General features: G+C 39.1%; 1 protein-coding gene across 3 annotated transcripts in view; it reads left to right on the top strand.

Annotated features, from left to right (window-relative positions):
* Window positions 1–18,051, top strand: part of hipk3b (homeodomain interacting protein kinase 3b) — a 61,839-nt gene that overhangs the window by 10,624 nt on the left and 33,164 nt on the right. For 2 of the 3 annotated variants that reach the window (XM_026320445.1, XM_026320444.1), the window contains exons 2-4: window positions 37–73; window positions 540–1,869; window positions 13,066–13,189. In XM_026320445.1, the coding sequence (XP_026176230.1) occupies window positions 55–73; window positions 540–1,869; window positions 13,066–13,189 (1,473 nt within the window). In that variant the 5' untranslated portion in view covers window positions 37–54. The remainder of the gene's footprint in view (window positions 1–36; window positions 74–539; window positions 1,870–13,065; window positions 13,190–18,051) is intronic. The other variant, XM_026320443.1, reaches the window with a different exon arrangement.

Below are 18,051 nucleotides of genomic sequence, written 5' to 3'. Positions count from 1 at the left end.
TCTATTATCCTCTCTCCCTATCTGTTGGTTGCCTAGAGACCTGCAGTAGGATGCATGGAAATTACAGGAAAAGGTCAGGCAAACCTTTGAGAAGTTAGTCATCTACTGCGTGGAGGTGGTGGAGCGATTGCAGTAAATAGGGCATGCTCTTTTGTTCTAAACCCCTTAAAATATGTATTGAGTGTAACAAATGTTATAATTTTTTTTTTTTAATCACAATATCTCTGAGCAGCCTCTTATTTGCATAAATGGTCTAATTACATTCACACAGTTTTACACATACACGTTTTGGACATAAAGTACTTCAGCTTACGCTTACCTTAGGCAATAAAGACAGAAACATTCTTAGATCTGTTTTTTTTTTTTTTTTTTAGTTTGGCTGATGTTGATGGGTAGATTGTATTATACAAAATGTCAACATTTAAGCATGAGTGTGCTTTGTAACAATTTCCCTAATTATTTGGCATAGTTATATTAATGGTTTACTTTCTAATAGTTAAGGATCCAAACTAATGCTGCTTTATTCTTTTTATCTACAGGTATGGCCTCACAAGTCTTGGTCTACCCACCACACATTTATCAAACCCAGACAAGTGCCTTTAGCAGTGTAAAGAAACTTAAAGTTGAGCCCAGCAGCTGTGTGTACCATGAGAGGGCACACCCGCGGACTTTTCTGAACAGCAGAACCCTTGACATTGTGCACCCAACAAAACAAGCCCACTCATTTGTGAACCAAGTCTTGACAGTGGATGTAAAAGTGCGTGGAGGAAAAGAGTATCCGGTACAGACGGTGGTGGTCCGTGGCATACAGAGACAGCAGCCTGGTACAAGAGGAGGAGGGGGAGGTGGACCAGGAGGACCAGGCCTAGCTGCGGCCCAGCAGCAGCAGGACATAAGGATTGTCCACACGCAGGGCAAGGAGCAGCAGCAACAGACAGACACAGCAGGTCAGGGCAGCAGTGGAGCAACAAGAGCAGGAGGAGGGGGAAGGGGAGAGGGCTGCAGTGGAGAACGTGAGGAAGGCAGAGAAGAAGAGGAGGAGGGTGCCAGAGAAGAGAACTGTGGAGGTTTAAACTCAGCTGACAGCTCTCAGAGATGTGGGCTGAAACGTAAAAGTGAGGAGTTGGATAATCGAGGGAGCACCATGCAGATTGTGGAGGAACTGTCAATGTTGCCTGCCATGTTGCAAACGACGAATGTAGGGAACGCAGTCATGACTGCGCCTGCGGCTGTGGGGGCTGGAGGAGGCCCCTCCAAACAGGGTGCAGGGCCTGGTGTAGGTGCAGCAGGAGGCACAGGAGGAGGGGATGGGGACTATCAGGTAGTACAACATGAAGTCCTGTGTTCCATGAAGAATACTTATGAAGTGCTGGATTTCTTGGGACGTGGCACGTTTGGCCAGGTTGTAAAGTGCTGGAAGAGGGGCACGGGTGATGTAGTGGCTGTGAAGATCCTGAAGAACCACCCTTCATATGCACGGCAGGGTCAGATTGAAGTCGGCATCCTTGCACGTTTGAGTGGGGAGAATGCGGATGAGCACAACCTGGTGCGAGCTTTTGAATGCTTCCAGCACCGCAGCCACACCTGCCTGGTGTTTGAGATGCTTGAGCAGAACCTGTATGATTTCCTGAAGCAGAATAAGTTCAGCCCACTGCCCCTGAAAGTGATTAGACCTGTGCTACAGCAAGTAGCTATAGCTCTGAAAAAGCTGAAGAGCATGGGTCTGATTCATGCAGACCTCAAGCCAGAGAATATAATGCTGGTGGACCCAGTGAGACAACCCTACAGGGTGAAGGTGATAGACTTTGGCTCAGCCAGTCATGTGTCCAAAGCATTGTGCTCCACGTACCTTCAGTCTCGGTACTATAGGTGAGTACAAAATAATGAGAAAAAGATTTTTGATTTTAACAAAGCAGGGTTTACTTCCCTTCATTAAAAACTAGTTTCACTGTCTGTTGGTGTCCAACACAATTAGGTTAAAAAATTTCCTTCCTCTAGCAAGCAAGGAATGTTTCCCATATTGCAAAACATCCTGCGAATTTAAGAGCCACATACCACAGACTGTGATCCTGCAGTGTTTACAGCAGGCCTCACACTGACAGTTCATATTCTTAATGCCCAGGAAAAAAAGCTCTTCTGCCTGAAATCAAAAGAATAATGAGGAATAGATGTTTAATTGACACTGTAAAGATTTCAAGATTTCTTTTCAGTGCTAAAAAGGTTTGATCTTGAAAGGGATTATAAAAATTATGACGAATTATGAAAAAAAATGTATGGGCAAATATTTTCAGTGTGAAATTTTAGATTAAGTCATGAAAAACTAGGAGCATAATTACTAAATGCCATTCTAGACATAAGTCTGCTATTATGGACTATGGGGTATGACATGGCAGTAGATACAATAGTAACTGTGTGAAAGAAAACTGGCAGGCATATTATGTTTTATGTTAACAGTGTTTTGGTTTGATTAGAAAACCAGGCCTGAAATAAAATGAACTGTTATATAAGCAGCAGGAATGACCCAGTTCAGAGTTTGGATTTTACCTTTCCTTAGTTTTCATGGAAACTATGAGATAAGAACACCAAGTAAAACGGTTCAACTGTTTTAATCTAATCATCAATATTTGGTAAATAAGTGACATGATTAATTGTTAACAAAGTTGAATTCAAACCTTGGCAACTGGTATACACTTTGTAGATAGTGATTGAGCAAATCATATAATAACTGATTAACTGACAACTTTGCTTGTACACGGACTTACACAGAATGAGCTATGACGGTCAATATTTGCCCTGGATACATATACAGTTAGGACATATGGACTGTGTTGCCCTATGGCTAGTAACCCACTGCAAGGAGGACATTGTGGTAATGCATTTGTCACACTGTCTCACAGCTAAAGTGAACTATTAAGCTAATTTTGAAAAAAAAAAAAAAAGGCATATTCAACCAAATATCACAGCAGTTACGCATAACCAGTCTACATTGGCTGCATTTCAGTCTTACAGCTGACGTACTAGACACTCTTCTTTTGTAATGAGTGCACCTGTTTACACTGGGTTTCTTATGTCTTATACATCACTTGTGTTGTGTGTATGTTTTAGGTACTTAACTATCATCCAGCTTGTGTTTTTCCGTTAGGATCTCTGGGTTAGGGAGAAGGTGGTCTCTCATCCAGGTCATTTGCAAGTGGATGTATTTACACCTTTTTAAATGGTGAACAAGTTCGCTCTGTGTAAATAGTCATATTTGTTTTAACATCAGGACAGGACAAAATGAAACATACTGTTGTCAGGTTTGTGCAAAGTGGTATGGAAACATTGTTATCTGCCAAAGATTTATTTTATCAGTTTAATGAAGCATAGCTCTGTAGCATTTCTAAATCAGAGTAGAATGGCTCCTACAACTAAGAGAGTGAGACGTCTTCTATAGTTCAACTGTATCACTACAAGTTTAGCAGCCAGAATTGCCCAGTTAAATTTTTATTAACCTCCTAAGATCTTAGCTTTGGTTTGGCTTGCATTTTAGATTTCTTCTAGCTACTTGGTATTAGGTGGAATGAATAAATATAATATACAGATATTATCTTTGAACATGAAGCACTTCTTGAAAAAAAAAAAAAAAAAAAGTCCACATATGGGGACATTTGGTCTGAGTTTCCTCAGAACACAGTCAAGACACCATCGTGTAACAAAGTGCCAATCTCTTTTATTTCCAGCCTGAACACTGTTTTCAGCATTTTTCATTGTCACTCTTGCATGTGTAACTGTTTTAACTTCTGAACATGGATATGGAAAAACAAAACTTAACACAGAACATATTCAAAAAAACCTTGACAATGTGCTTTTGCTTTTTTTTTTTTTTTGGTTTTGTTTTTGCTTTTTTGTAATGCTTCAAAGCTACTATTCCAAACTAGGAATGTATTTTTTGTCTGTGGGAACAGTTGATTCACATTTGTGTACAACAGGTATCAGTTACACAGAATTAAGTATTATGGTGCAGACAACCCAAAATGTGATGTCCACGTATGTGGATGTCAGGTCATCGTAGGTTAATATAATTTTAGTAAATGAAGCAGATCTTAGCTCTGATTTAGGACCTTTATCAATTTAAAGCAAATAGCTATTGAGAAAAAAGGTGTGCCAGAATCAGTAGGCTGTTGTTTGCTGAATATATGCACATATAGTATCTTTATTTTTTCTGTATTTTGGACATCTAAGGCACAAATATTTTTTTGGATGTGAATTTTGTTTATAGGACATAGTTTGAGATGTTTGATTATTCATTTCAAATTTAGTAATATTCATAATAGTAAAAATAGTAAACTAAAACGGGTTCACTTAGCGAAGGGAGTAACACTCAGATTAAATGAGTAAAATTAATATTGGATTCAGATTGGCTGAAATGTAAAATGTTTGTGCTATTTGAAAAAGCATGCATTCATCAAACACAATGTATTCCTGTCCTTTGTTAGGTACCAAGTATATCATAGGTTTCAAAAGTCTTTAGGAATATTCTAGATAGTTAATTTTTCCCATATATTACACATTAGTTTAATATTATTTGAACTAGTACAGTTTTACAAAAGTAATTGCTGCTAAATTTTTAGCAGGTTAGCCTGCCCTGCCACATGGCTTGTGTCTCAACATCAAGTCAGTATCTGAGTTTCACTGAGATGTGATTTCATCATCTTGAGACAATAAATTAAGAAAAACGGAACTGTATGTCAGTTCACAGCAAGTTTGACTCTCCAAAAAGGAGAGGGCCTGCCATTTTAAATTTGCTGGCTTATGTCAACCTGTGTCACTAACTTTGCTGTGACAGATAATGTTGCAGTTTAAAATGTTGATCAATATTATGTTCAATTTAGACACCAGTTCAACAATTAAAAATGCCAACCTGATTGTAGGAAGTCTAAAAATAAATCCTGAAAAAGTTTATGTAAATCTTGACATTTTATTGAACTGTAATAAAGAAGTGGAGTTACTACTACTACTAACTGTGAATCATTCCACATGTTCTATTCTGTCCCTAACGTAAGCAAATGCTCCTAGGATAGCCTGCAAATTCTGTTTTCTGATTACAAGTGCTTACAGCTCCACATGTTATGGCAAGAATATCTGATTAACTGGGGATGTACTAAAGATTAAATGAATTGTTTTTTTTTTTTTGTTGTTGTTTTTTTTTTTTTTTGGTACAGATAGTGCCTTTTTGTCTGATGTTGTAGAGAACTGAGCATAATATTTTTTTTCAGGTCACTGCTATCTCCTTTAGTGACATGCATTTAAATATTTCTACTTGCCTGCACACAGAGACACTGACACTATTCTCTGCAGGGAATTAAAATACAGTTGATGAAAATAGATATATTTGCATTTATTGTAGGATTTCTCACTGACAGGAGATAACATTTGCTTTGACAATTCCTTGGCAATAGTTCTATAGAAAAGTGGAAATAAATACTTATCACTAGCATTTACTGCATTCTCAATTTATCCCCAAAAAATGCTTCTTTAATAGCGTTGTATTGTTGTCAATTGTAAATTGGCATTGTTTTAGAAAGTTGCTCAAAAGAGGACTGTCGCACTTTGTTATATTTCTGTGCAGAAGGAAGTCAGCACTGTAGCTGCTTTCATTGATACAGTAGACATCAGTATAGTTGCTGACCTGAGAATGCAAAGAAATAGGACGGACTCACACACATGCACAGATATTGGTAACAACTACATACCATTAGTACAGTGGGTACGGAAAGTATTCAGACCACTTTAAATTTTTCACTTTTCGAGTCATTGCAGCCATTTGCCAAAATCAAAAAAGTTCATTTTATTTCTCATTAACGTACACTCAGCACCCCATCTTGACAGAAAAAAACAGAATTGTAGAAATTTTTGCAAATTTATTAAAAAAGAAAAACTGAAATATCACATGGTCATAAGTATTCAGACCCTGTGCTCAGTATTGAGTAGAAGCACCCTTTTGAGCTAGTACGGCCATGAGTCTTCTTGGGAATGATGCAACAAGTTTTTCACACCTGGATTTGGGGATCCTCTGCCATTCTTCCTTGCATATCCTCTCCAGTTCCGTCAGGTTGGATGGTGAACTTTGATGGACAGCCATTTTCAGGTCTCTCCAGAGATGCTCAATTGGGTTTAGGTCAGGGCTCTGGCTGGGCCAGTCAAGAACGGTCACAGAGTTGTTCCGAAGTCACTCCTTTGTTATTTTAGCTGTGTGCTCAGGGTCATTGTCCTGTTGAAAGGTGAACCTTTGGCCCAGTCTGAGGTCCTGAGCACTCTGGAAGAGGTTTTCTTCCAGGATATCTCTGTACTTGGCCGCATTCATCTTTCCTTCAATTGCAACCAGTCGTCCTGTCCCTGCAGCTGAAAAACACCCCCACAACATGATGCTCCCACCGTTTCACTGTAGGAATTGTATTGGGCAGGTGATAAGCAGTGCCTGGTTTTCTCTACACATACCGCTTAGAATTAACACCAAAAATTAAATCTTGGTCTCATCAGACCAGAGAATCTTATTTCTCATAGTCTGGGAGTCCATCATGTGTTTTTTGGCAAACTCTATGCGGGCTTTCATGTGTCTTGCACTGAGGAGAGGCTTGCATTGGGCCACTCTGCCATTAAGCCCCGACTGGTGGAGGGCTGCAGTGATAGTTGACTTTGTGGAACTTTCTCCCATCTCCCTACTGCATCTCTGGAGCTCAGCCACAGTGATCTTTGGGTTCTTCTTTACCTCTCTCACCAAGGCTCTTCTCCCACGATTGCTCAGTTTGGCTGGACGGCCAGGTCTAGGAAGAGTTCTGGTCGTCCCAAACTTTTTCCATTTGAGGATTATGGAGGCCACTGTGCTCTTAGGAACCTTGAGTGCTGCAGAAATTCTTTTGTAACCTTGGCCAGATCTGTGCCTTGCCACAATTCTGTCTCTGAGCTCCTTGGGCAGTTCCTTCGACCTCATGATTCTCATTTGCTCTGACATGCACTGTGAGCTGTAAGGTCTAATATAGACAGGTGTGTGCCTTTCCTAATCAAGTCCAATCAGTTTAATTAAACACAGCTGGACTCCAATGAAGGAGCAGAACCATCTCAAGGAGGATCAGAAGAAATGGACAGTATGTGAGTTAAATATGAGTGTCACTGCAAAGGGTCTGAATACTTATGACCGTGTGATATTTCAGTTTTTCTTTTTTTAATAAATTTGCAAAAATTTCTACATTTCTGTTTTTTCTGTCAAGATGGTGTGCTGACTGTACATTAATGAGAAATAAAATGAACTTTTTTGATTTTGGCAAATGGCTGCAATGACACAAAGAGTGAAAAACTTAAAGTGGTCTGAATACTTTCCGTACCCACTGTATATTGGTAGTAGTAATGTTAGAATTAAGTATTGGAGTATTAAAACTTTAGAAATAAATGTTTAATTTTTCTGATATTTTCTTGTCAGGTGTCAGAGTTATGATTACAAAATACAAATGAAATGAAAAATGGTAGGTAAAAAGGTTTCATAGTTTCTACTCCCTCACAGACAACCAGACAGGAGTACGCTTTGCATATAGTGGGGGAACAGCGTTGCTGAGGCTAAGAGTGAAAGGTTGCTTAAAATAGCACATGGGACACCGGCCAGTGTGCTTTGACTTCTATAGATGGTGCAGCACATATCAGCCAGAGTGAAATAAGGACAGCTTGAAATACTAGAGAGCTCTCACTTGTTCAAGGTCAACCTGCACAAACATCGCCTGTTTTGATTTTCATATGTCCATTTGGTGTGTGTGTGTCTGTGTGTGTCTGAAATCTCTATCAGCTACCAGTAAGTCTGACAGATACACTTGCTACTTCTGCAAGTTACAAATATTTGACCAGTGGCCACTTATAATTTGCCACCCTGGTTTGTATAGACAGCTAGGACCTGCTACTAAATCACAACTTCTACATGTACTTCATTTTCTTTCTTAAGCTTCTGATTTAATATTTGTGATCTTGTAAATGTTAAAGTATATTTACAGAATATTAATGCTGATCTGTTTGCACAGTGCATGTTATTTGTTAATGAAATTATTCTCATGTTACTGTCTACAGCCTGATACCCATAAAGAACAATGCCATGGTCTGTCAGAAAGTAGTCCTCAAAAATGGATTGAATTATAAACTTACCTTTTAATTTAATTCATTTTAGGTTATTCTGGAATTTGGAAATAAGACATAATCTCATTACATTTTCTGACCTGACCTTTATTGCATTTGACATGGTGACACACAGTAGTGTTACACTTATTTGTGCTCCTATGCATCAATTGTGTAGACACAATTCAAAAGTCTGTTCCAGGTTTTAGGTTCCATTTTTAGAGTCTTTAGCGAGGCAAATGGCTAACACTACTCACAAAAGAACACCGTGGTCCTACGAGGAGGTGCGTATGTGTGTGTTTGTATCGCAAGTAGTTTATATCAGTAAAACATGTCGGAAGCCTCGAATCCTTAATCTAAGTTCTGGGCAGATCACAGTGCAAGGGCTATCTCCACCTTTCCTACATTGTGTCAGTGTTCCACTGAATAATGCAAGATGCTCTGGCAGTGTGTGGAATTACAGTTCCTGTAAGAGATGTGCAGTAAGGCTCCATTCTTCCAGCATTTAGTCACCATGGTGTCAGTTTGTGGCCAGTCCAACTGAGTTAACTTATCAGAAGAAGACCTGAGAAAGCATGCAATGACAATGATGCCCCTCCCAATTTGTAGCCACCCTTAATTTGCTGTGTGAGCTGGTTTGATGCCACTTTACACTTGCTTCCTCTCAGAGAGGACAGAGCAGAGAGGAAGGACTATTTCTGGTGTGTGAGATAATGGCTATGAATAAGAAAGATAACGGTCCTCCTTGCAGATAAGACTTGCGTCTGCACTGTTTTTTTTTTTTCCAGATGAGATTGAAAGTGTAGTAGAGCAGCATAGTATAAATATATATCTGAGATATGTTTACCTTAATTTGACACAAATAGTGTAAGAAATTAACAGTTAACCACACGGTGTCAAATGACAAACTTTCCAACTACAAAACATGTCATCTTTAAATGGTGTATTAAATGTTAACCAGCAATCTGGGGACAATGGCAGAAGGAACTGGAGATGCAGTAGAGACCAGCAGAACTGTCTTTAGCCATGAGATGAGATAAACTTTCTTATTCCCTGAAGGGAGATTCAGGTAGTCTTGTAGTTAATTAGTAGGTCAGTAGAGAGAGTAGTCAGTAGTCATCTGCCAATTTCTAAGGTGTTGTAGCGCTTGATGGACAGTGGGGATGAAGGATCTCCTGTATCGTTCAGCCCTGCAGCGCAGTGAGTTGCGTTATTCACTACACCTGCCTCTGGTCCATCAGCATGTTGTGAAGGCGATGATTGTGTATTCCAGGATGGTGTCTACATTTTTCTGTGTGCATCTCTCCACCAGTCTCCCATAAGTCCAGCCTCATTCCAGTCACTGAACCAGCTTTTTGCACCACTTTATCTAGCTGCCTTGTCTCCTTCTGCTTTATCCTGCCTCCCCAGCAGACTGCAGCATAAACAAGCACATAAAAGAGCACCATTTCCTAATATAAGCTATTAGGCTAGAAGATCTTCTGTGTTTTTGAATTTTGCAATGCATCGTTTGCGTTGGTTCCGAACTAACATAACCTCTTTTGTTGTGAATGAGAAACAGAGGAAAAAATAGGGAAAAAAATGAAGGGTTTAATAAAAAAAGGTGTTTGAATTGAAGGACTATTGAACTTGAATATTTTATTTATTTTTAACATTTAAAAAAATGTTGTTTTTTTGTGATTATTGTTGAACATCATGCCTGTAGTGAAGGCAAGTTGTAGCTGACACAGTGGTGTGCTTGCAGCCAATACAGAATTTCATGTTAATCTTAGTCTGGGCTTGTTCTGTTGTGCCCTCACCAAAACCAAATGTTACATGTTGCACCGTGTTTGCCTAGAACTATTAAATAAAATCATCAACAGCATGAGTGATTTAACAAAAAAAAAAAAAAACAAACAAACAAAAAAAACAATCCTTCTAACAATTTTAAACATAATGTGCGTATTTAATTCTCTCTATAAATGCATCTTGTAATTTGTATGGTAAGTTGTCATAGAAGATTTGATTGAACTCTTAACTCGAAGATAATACTGTACCACTGAAGAAGTAAAAAAGGTTAATTTTCATGCTTAAAATCTAACTTCTAGTGTAACACAAGTGAAAATGCCACCCAAAAGAAAGAGCTATAGTGAAGACTTCACAGTGCAGGTAATAAAGTATGCAGCTGAAATTCAGACAAACCAAAAGATGAGGAAGTGATGCTATTTCATCCCCACACAGTTGTTTAACATTACTTAACACGGATAAATGAATTTCATAAAGCATTTCTGCTTGCTGTTATGCCTAGCCTATGTTCTTTATAGGCTAATTTAGACAATAATTTGTATAATTAGAAATGTGACTACTAAAAGCAACTTATGTGTTTTTTTTTTTTTCCTCTTGAACCAGGCTGTTTTTGCTAAAAGCGACTTATACTCCAGTGTGATTTTATAGCTGGGAAAATATGGTACCTGGTGCTTTTGCTGTCATTGTTCTGAGTTGATAACAGTTCAGACACACCTATTTATTCATGATTTCAGTACCCACTTGTTACTCTTAAGTGTTATATACAGTGGTAAGGTATGCATGCGCTGGACAAAAGGGAAGATACTAGTCCCTCATTGTATTACTTTGTTGTCAGTTCCCTTTGGAACTCTTGCACGTGGTAGTGAACAGTCACGCGGCATCTGCTGCTAGAGCATTCAGTGGCCTCTTAGCTTGTACGTCATATCCTCAAAATGGAAATTAGATTTTGTTTCACAGGGAGGGCAGTGAGGCTTGAGTTCCATTGATTAGGTCAGAGCCATGCAACCATAGCAACATCCACTCATCCCCCAAAACTAAAGATCTGCTTTTCTACTATATTATTCCACCCTGTGATTTTCATGTTGTACTGCTATTGAAAATAACACGTGACTGTCTTTGTGTCCAGAAGCACTTTGTGTAATTTTATGAAGTATTTAAAGAAATTAATAAGCTGTAATCATAAGGTGACTCATGAATCTTCTGTCCCCACCTTTTCTTGTTTTTTGTTTACATAATTTTGTTGAAAATCAAGGAGTGTTAGATTTTGATTTTTCTCAAAGCCACCTTTTTTTCATTGGAATCATTGTTTTGTCATAGTGCTTATTTTTCATAAGATTAAATTAGTAGGCCTATTTTGACTTTCCGAAATAGGAAAGTATTGTTTGTAGAAGCAGTTCTTTAGGCCTGTATAAAAGCCCTAATTCAGCATATCTTGCACTACCTGAGCTTGTAGGGTGTAATAAATTAATGTGAACTACTGATGAACTTTAGGTGTTATTGGAGGGAGGAATGTGAGTTTTGGTTACAGGGTATTCTCTATTTGACCAATGAGACTGAGATATACGTCACTGTATATCCCAGTCTCAGCTTGGTGCCTATATGAGTGAACAATGTGTTTATATGTGGTTTTGATTTCTCTCCTCACTCCTCCAGGGAAAACCTGTTCTTTATAAATAGGACATGCCTGCAGGGCTGAAATGGTTGGCGTAATTGGTTTTCTGCTGCTGTGTTGCCTATATCACCAGCTGTTGCATGCGTTTGTTTTAGCTGTGTGATAAAACCTTATTTTAGCAGATCTTAGACTTGCTTTTGCTACCCACACAGTTTGCTCCCATGTAACTCTAAAGATGTCACAGTGTTGTCTGATGGAACCTTTGTGTATCATACATTCAATATAAATCAGTACATAATCATAAAATCTTCTCCTAAATCATTTTTTTACCTTATTCCAGTCATCTGGGTTCTTTGATGTTGGTAAATATTTGAAGGTATGTTTTCTGTATGTTTTGAACTGAACTGAAAAAATATCTCCATCGCTCAAGTTTCCCTCAAATGTATTATGAGTGTTGTCATCTGTGTTGGCTATAAGGATAAATATACTGTTAAAATCACAGCATTATATCAATGCACTTATATTGCTGCAATTGTAAAGACTATAAACAACAATATTGTATTATGCTGAAGCCCTGCTGTTATGTAAAATCAGTGATGTAAGCAAAATTCTACTAAAACACTACCACCATACTCATGTTACTCTTAGACATTTTTCTACAATGTTGTGACTTGCCCCAATGGTTTGTAGTGTTTCTGTAAGCTGAATTGCCTCTTATTAATTTTAATGAGGTGTAATGAGGTTACTCTACAGAAAAACAGGTGAAAGAGCTGGGACTACTTGCTACTTGCTGTCAGGCACAGTTATAGGCTTTGTGGTGTTTCGTAAATACAGACTTCTTGAGAGTTGTCAGCATGTCTTACCTACATTGCTGCTGACAGGCCTGCTTCACCAATGGTCATCCCTGTAACGTGGTATTACAGTGCTGTTATTGAGTTGCAATAACACTGAGCCAGCATGTAGGTGACGAAGTAGTGACTATGCTTCTTATTTCCCATCAGCCTAAGCAGATACAACAGCCTGCCACAGCTCTGATCACAGCCTGTTTGACCTGCTAACCCACTGGCTCAGCCTGTTGATGCTTGGTGCTTTAGTACACAACACTGACTTCCAAGTCCAAATGGCACTGTTTTAATGTGTATCACACATTCCCAGCTGACAGGGCATCATTAGGAATTTCAGAACATTCATAATAATGTATATTTATTTTCACAAAACGTCAGCATGAGCTTTTAAAGCCAAAAACAAAACATGCATGAGTAGTGAAATTCAATGGTTGTAGCTAAAGAGTAATAGTTTACATTTCATAAGAACTTGTTTATTCTTTCCAGAGAAAACATTTAGTGGGTTGTTAATGCAATATTTTAGTTTGTAAATTTTGTTTTATGTCTTATGGATACAGATGGTAAAGATGGCACAGAAACATTATGGCATGTTATTTTCCAAAGGCCAACATCACAGTTAAGCACTTTAATACTGAATGTTATTCTTGTGCTGTTGGAACCTAACAGCTGTGCTTTTTCTCTCTTCCACAGGGCTCCAGAGATTATTTTGGGATTGCCATTTTGTGAAGCCATAGACATGTGGTCCCTAGGCTGTGTAATTGCTGAGCTTTTTCTCGGTTGGCCCCTTTACCCTGGGGCCTTGGAATATGACCAGGTAAACAACCATTTTCTCACCACTCACTTTAAAGCTGCTATTTGCTATTGCCTCATTGTTCTGGAGGGAGATTCTGCTTCTTCACACCTCTTGTGCCCTGTTATCCCTTCTTTTCCTGCTTTCATGCAACTCATCCCAGCATCTACCTAGTTCTACTTTCACCTTCTGTGACTCAGACTCTCCTCTCCAAATGGAAACAGTTTCCCTCTGGTGCCCTGTTTTTCAGTAAACCTTCACTCTACTTTTTTCTCTACCACTTGCTTTCTCATTTCTTTCCCACACATCCTGACTCTGCCAACTTAAGGGTACTGAAGGGATTAACAGGAGGAGGAAAGTTTGGATACTGTATGTGGGGAGAAGAAAATTTTTGTGCAAAATTACAAATGTAAGAAAGACAGACGAAAATGTTGGTGACATGATTATTCTGGGCTGGGTGTCCACAACAGTGAGCAAAAAGGCATGTTCTTGTGACTGATGGTATATCTATTTGGAGCTGTTGGGTCCTTGTCCCTGCCAATGGAGACCTGACAGTGTTTTCTAGTACTAGACTCATCTGGGCTTGTGCTGAGCAGCTTCCCTTTGCCCTGGGGGCAATCTACTAAAAGCCTGCCAAAACAGCCTCAGTGAGATCCTGCTCTGTCCCATGTAGCACTGTGTATTACAGCACTCAAACCCACTGCACACTACACTTATCCCAAAGTATTTTTTATGGCCTGGCATCATTTTTCACTCTCCCCATGCCCAAGACAGGAGAGATAGCTCAACACCTCTGAAAGAAAGCTGACTTCTTCCAGGACCCAGTCAGCATGTCGTGAAGAAGATATCCAGATATTTTGGGAGAGCCTCCTCAGTTTAATAAGGACGAATGAGATAAAAGTTGGTGTAAGTAGGAAGTGTGAGGGACAATGTAACAAAAAGTAATAAAAAAGATAAAAAGGATATCTGTAGATCTGTAGGAATCTGTGAAATGTAGTACAGAGTATTCAGATAGAGAGTGAAACTTAGTCTATGTAAATGTGCCACTGACTTTAAATCCAAATATTGTACTGTAAACACTGATGGTGGATGATGGCAGAGAGTCTGAATAATTTGTGGGCAGAAAACAAGAATTTAATTAGAATTAAATTTAGGTATTAGGTTTTTGCCTCTTACACTTCATACTGTATATCGAGAAGGCAGTCAGATACACTCTGAGTCACCCACAGTTTGTAAAGGTGACAAAAAAGCACAGTTGTCAGTTGTTTAGCAGAACACCATCAATGTTATTCAAAGTTGTTTTATGACAAAATTACTCATAATTCTAGCATAGAAATTAGCTACACTAATTTCATTAGATATAAATGGTTATAGTTTTTTCCTTCATATGAGTACTTTTAGATATTACTATTACTATTTAGCTTTAGAGTTTTTTTTGAGTGCAGAAGATAGGAATCTTATTAAGTTTATCACCTAAAATAAATTGCCAACTAAGCAGTTGTATGCCAGTAAAAAGCTAAAGCAGCTGACTGCTCGTGTGGTGTCATCCAGAGGCGACTTGGTGATTTTTGCAGGTGCTGACCAAGCCACTGCCGCCTCCTCCTTCACCCGTTTCATCTTATCTTTCTGCATGGGGTCTTGTTCCATCCCATGCAGCATACTGTATTTATAACTCTGGCTCTTCCTCTTCCCTCCATGTCCTCTTGCGCTCACATCACCTTACCTCATCTCTGAGTCACACTGTCTTGTACTTACTATTGCAGTAGGAGGCTGCTAAGTTCTTTGATGAGATAAAAGCTCTCATGCTTCAGACATCTCATTATGAATAGCTATGATTAGCCTAGGTGTCGTGGTCTTGTATATGACTCCATTCTCCATATTTTTGTCATGTTGATCTGTCTTGATATGCATTTTATATTTTTACTCTCTGTCTCCTGGCAACTGGGAGTATGTAAGAATAAGGTCAAAGAATGGTTTAGGTTAGCGGGTGTTAGAAGCATTGAGTTCAGAAAGGAGACTGGTACAAACTCCACCCCAGTGTCACATATGTGTAAAAGATTCTTTGTACACTGGGTATATAGCAAAGTGTGGGATAACATTTAAGGGTATTTAATAGATTGTGGTGTTATCTGGACTTCAGTAAAGTAAAAGCTGATTGTGCTTCCAGCCTCCTCTGCAGCAGGCCCAGACTTGCTGTTTTGTGAAGAAGTAGCTTTGCACCAGTGATGTCACTGGTTTGTGATATCTCTGCAGAGACACGTGTTCCAGGAAAAATCTGGGTTTTCCCATCACAACAATATTCCCACCCTGACTGCACTGTTTTTTGTATCTTCTGGTATTTATGTGATGGTGCTGAAGTACAGTACAGCTGTATAATAATGCCCAATAATGGAAACTTGTGTTTTTTCTATGTTCTTTTTTTCCATGCTTTTAATAGACATGAACAAGTTCTTTAAAACATATATATGGTCTTTGAAACACACACATGAATGGTAAATTCAGAAGACCTTTTTCTTTCTCCATTTCTGTTATATATATATATATATATATATATATATATATATATGTGTATATATTCAATTCAATTCAATTCAATTTTATTTGTATAGCGCCAAATCACAATACAAATCATCTCAAGGCACTTTACAAAAACTAAAACTAAAAACCCAACAATTCCCTTATGAGCAAGCACTTGGCGACAGTGGAGAGGAAAAAACTCCCTTTAACGGAAGAAAAAAACCTCCAGCAGAACCGGGCTCAGTTTGGGCGGCCATCTGCCTCGACCGGTTGGGGTGAGTGGATAGAGCAGAGAGAAAAGAACAGCAACAATAAACAACAAATAGACACTGCAAGTTGGTGGGGCCAGTAACTGCACATCAGCGATAAACAGCTCCAGGACCAGGGACACCTGCAGAAGGTACAGAGAGAGAGAGAGAGAGAGGGAGAGAGCACAAACTAGGGGAGAGAGAGAGCACAAGGTTAGTAACATTCAATGGTGGAATATACATGAGGTGGGAGAGAAGGGGGGGGTTAGGGTAGGGGAGCTCAGTGCACCGATGGTCCTCGGGCAGTCTAGGCCTATAGCAGCATAACTAACTAAGGGATGGTTCAGGGTTGCCTGAAGCCAGCCCTAACTATATGCTTTGTCAAAGAGGAAGGTTTTAAGTCTAGCCTTAAAAGTACAGAGAGTGTCTGCCTCCTGAACCCAGGCTGAGAGCTGGTTCCACAGGAGAGGAGCTTGATAGCTAAAGGCTCTGCCTCCCATTCTGCTTTTGAGAACTCTGGGAACCACAAGTAGGCCTGCACTCTGAGAGCGAAGTGGTCTATTGGGATAATATGGTACTATGAGGTCTTTAAGGTATGAAGGAGCTTGATTATGAAGGGATTTGTATGTGAGAAGAAGGATTTTAAATTCTATTCTATATTTTACAGGGAGCCAATGAAGAGAAGCCAATATAGGAGAAATATGATCTCTCTTGCTAGTTCCTGTCAGGACTCTGGCTGCGGCATTCTGGATTAATTGGAGGCTTTTTATTAAGATATTAGGACATCCAGATAGTAATGAGTTACAGTAATCTAGCCTTGAGGAAACAAATGCATGGACTAGTTTTTCTGCATCATTTTGAGACAGGATGTTCCTAATTTTGGAAATGTTGCGCAGGTGAAAGAATGCAGTTCTAGAAATTTGTTTTATGTGTGAGTTAAAGGACATGTCCTGGTCAAAAATAACTCCAAGGTTTTTTACAGTAGTGCTGGAGGCCAGGGCTATGCCATCTAGAGTAGCTATAATTTTAGAAAAGTTATTTCTGAGATTTTTAGGCCCAAATATAATGACTTCTGTTTTCTCCGAGTTTAAAAGTAAAAAGTTACTGGTCATCCAAGCCTTTATGTCAGTTAGACAGGCCTGAAGTCTGGTTAACTGGTTTGTGTTAACAGGTTTAATAGATAGATATAACTGAGTGTCATCCGCATAGCAGTGGTAATTAATAGAGTGCTTCCTAATGATATATCCTAAAGGAAGCATGTACAGGGTGAACAGAATCGGTCCTAGCACAGAACCTTGTGGAACTCCATAACTAACTTTTGTTCGTGTGGAAGGTTCATCATGGACATGAACAAACTGGAATCTGTCCGATAAATAGGATTGGAACCACTTTAACGCTGTTCCTCTGATACCAATCACATGCTCCAGTCTCTGTAATAAGATGTTGTGGTCAATGGTGTCGAATGCTGCACTAAGGTCTAGGAGGACAAGTATCGAAACAAGTCCATTATCTGAGGCTAAGAGAAGATCGTTGGTAACTTTCAACAGTGCTGTTTCTGTACTATGATGTGCTCTAAATCCTGATTGGAAATCTTCAAATAGTTCATTCCTGTGTAAGTGGTCTGATAGCTGCTTAGCAACAGCTTTTTCTAGGATTTTAGAAATAAATGGCAGGTTGGATATTGGTCTACAATTAGCCAAGACTCCTGGATCAAGACTAGGCTTTTTGAGTAAAGGTTTGATTACTGCAGTCTTAAAGGCCTGTGGTACGTAGCCTGATACTAGAGATAAATTTACCAAGTCCAATAAAGATGAGTTCATTAATGGCAGGGTGCCTTTAAGCAGTCTAGTCGGGATGGGGTCCAAGAGACACGTTGATGATTTCGATGAAGCAACTACTGATGTAAATTCAGAGAGATCTATAGGAGAGAAGCAGTCTAAACATAACTGAGGTCCTACAGATGATTCAAGAGCTACTGTAGTAAAAGATTCATTTATTGCAGGTATAGGAAGCATCTGCTGAATTTTATCTCTAATAGTTGTGATTTTATTTGTAAAGAAACTCATAAATTCATCACTGCTGAGAGCTAAGGGAACACTGGGCTCAACGGAGCTGTGACTT

Source organism: Mastacembelus armatus, chromosome 3, assembly GCF_900324485.2.
Source record: "Mastacembelus armatus chromosome 3, fMasArm1.2, whole genome shotgun sequence".
Classification (NCBI taxonomy): domain Eukaryota; kingdom Metazoa; phylum Chordata; class Actinopteri; order Synbranchiformes; family Mastacembelidae; genus Mastacembelus; species Mastacembelus armatus.
Note: the sequence above shows the minus strand (reverse complement) of the source record. Positions and strands in the feature narration are given on the sequence as shown.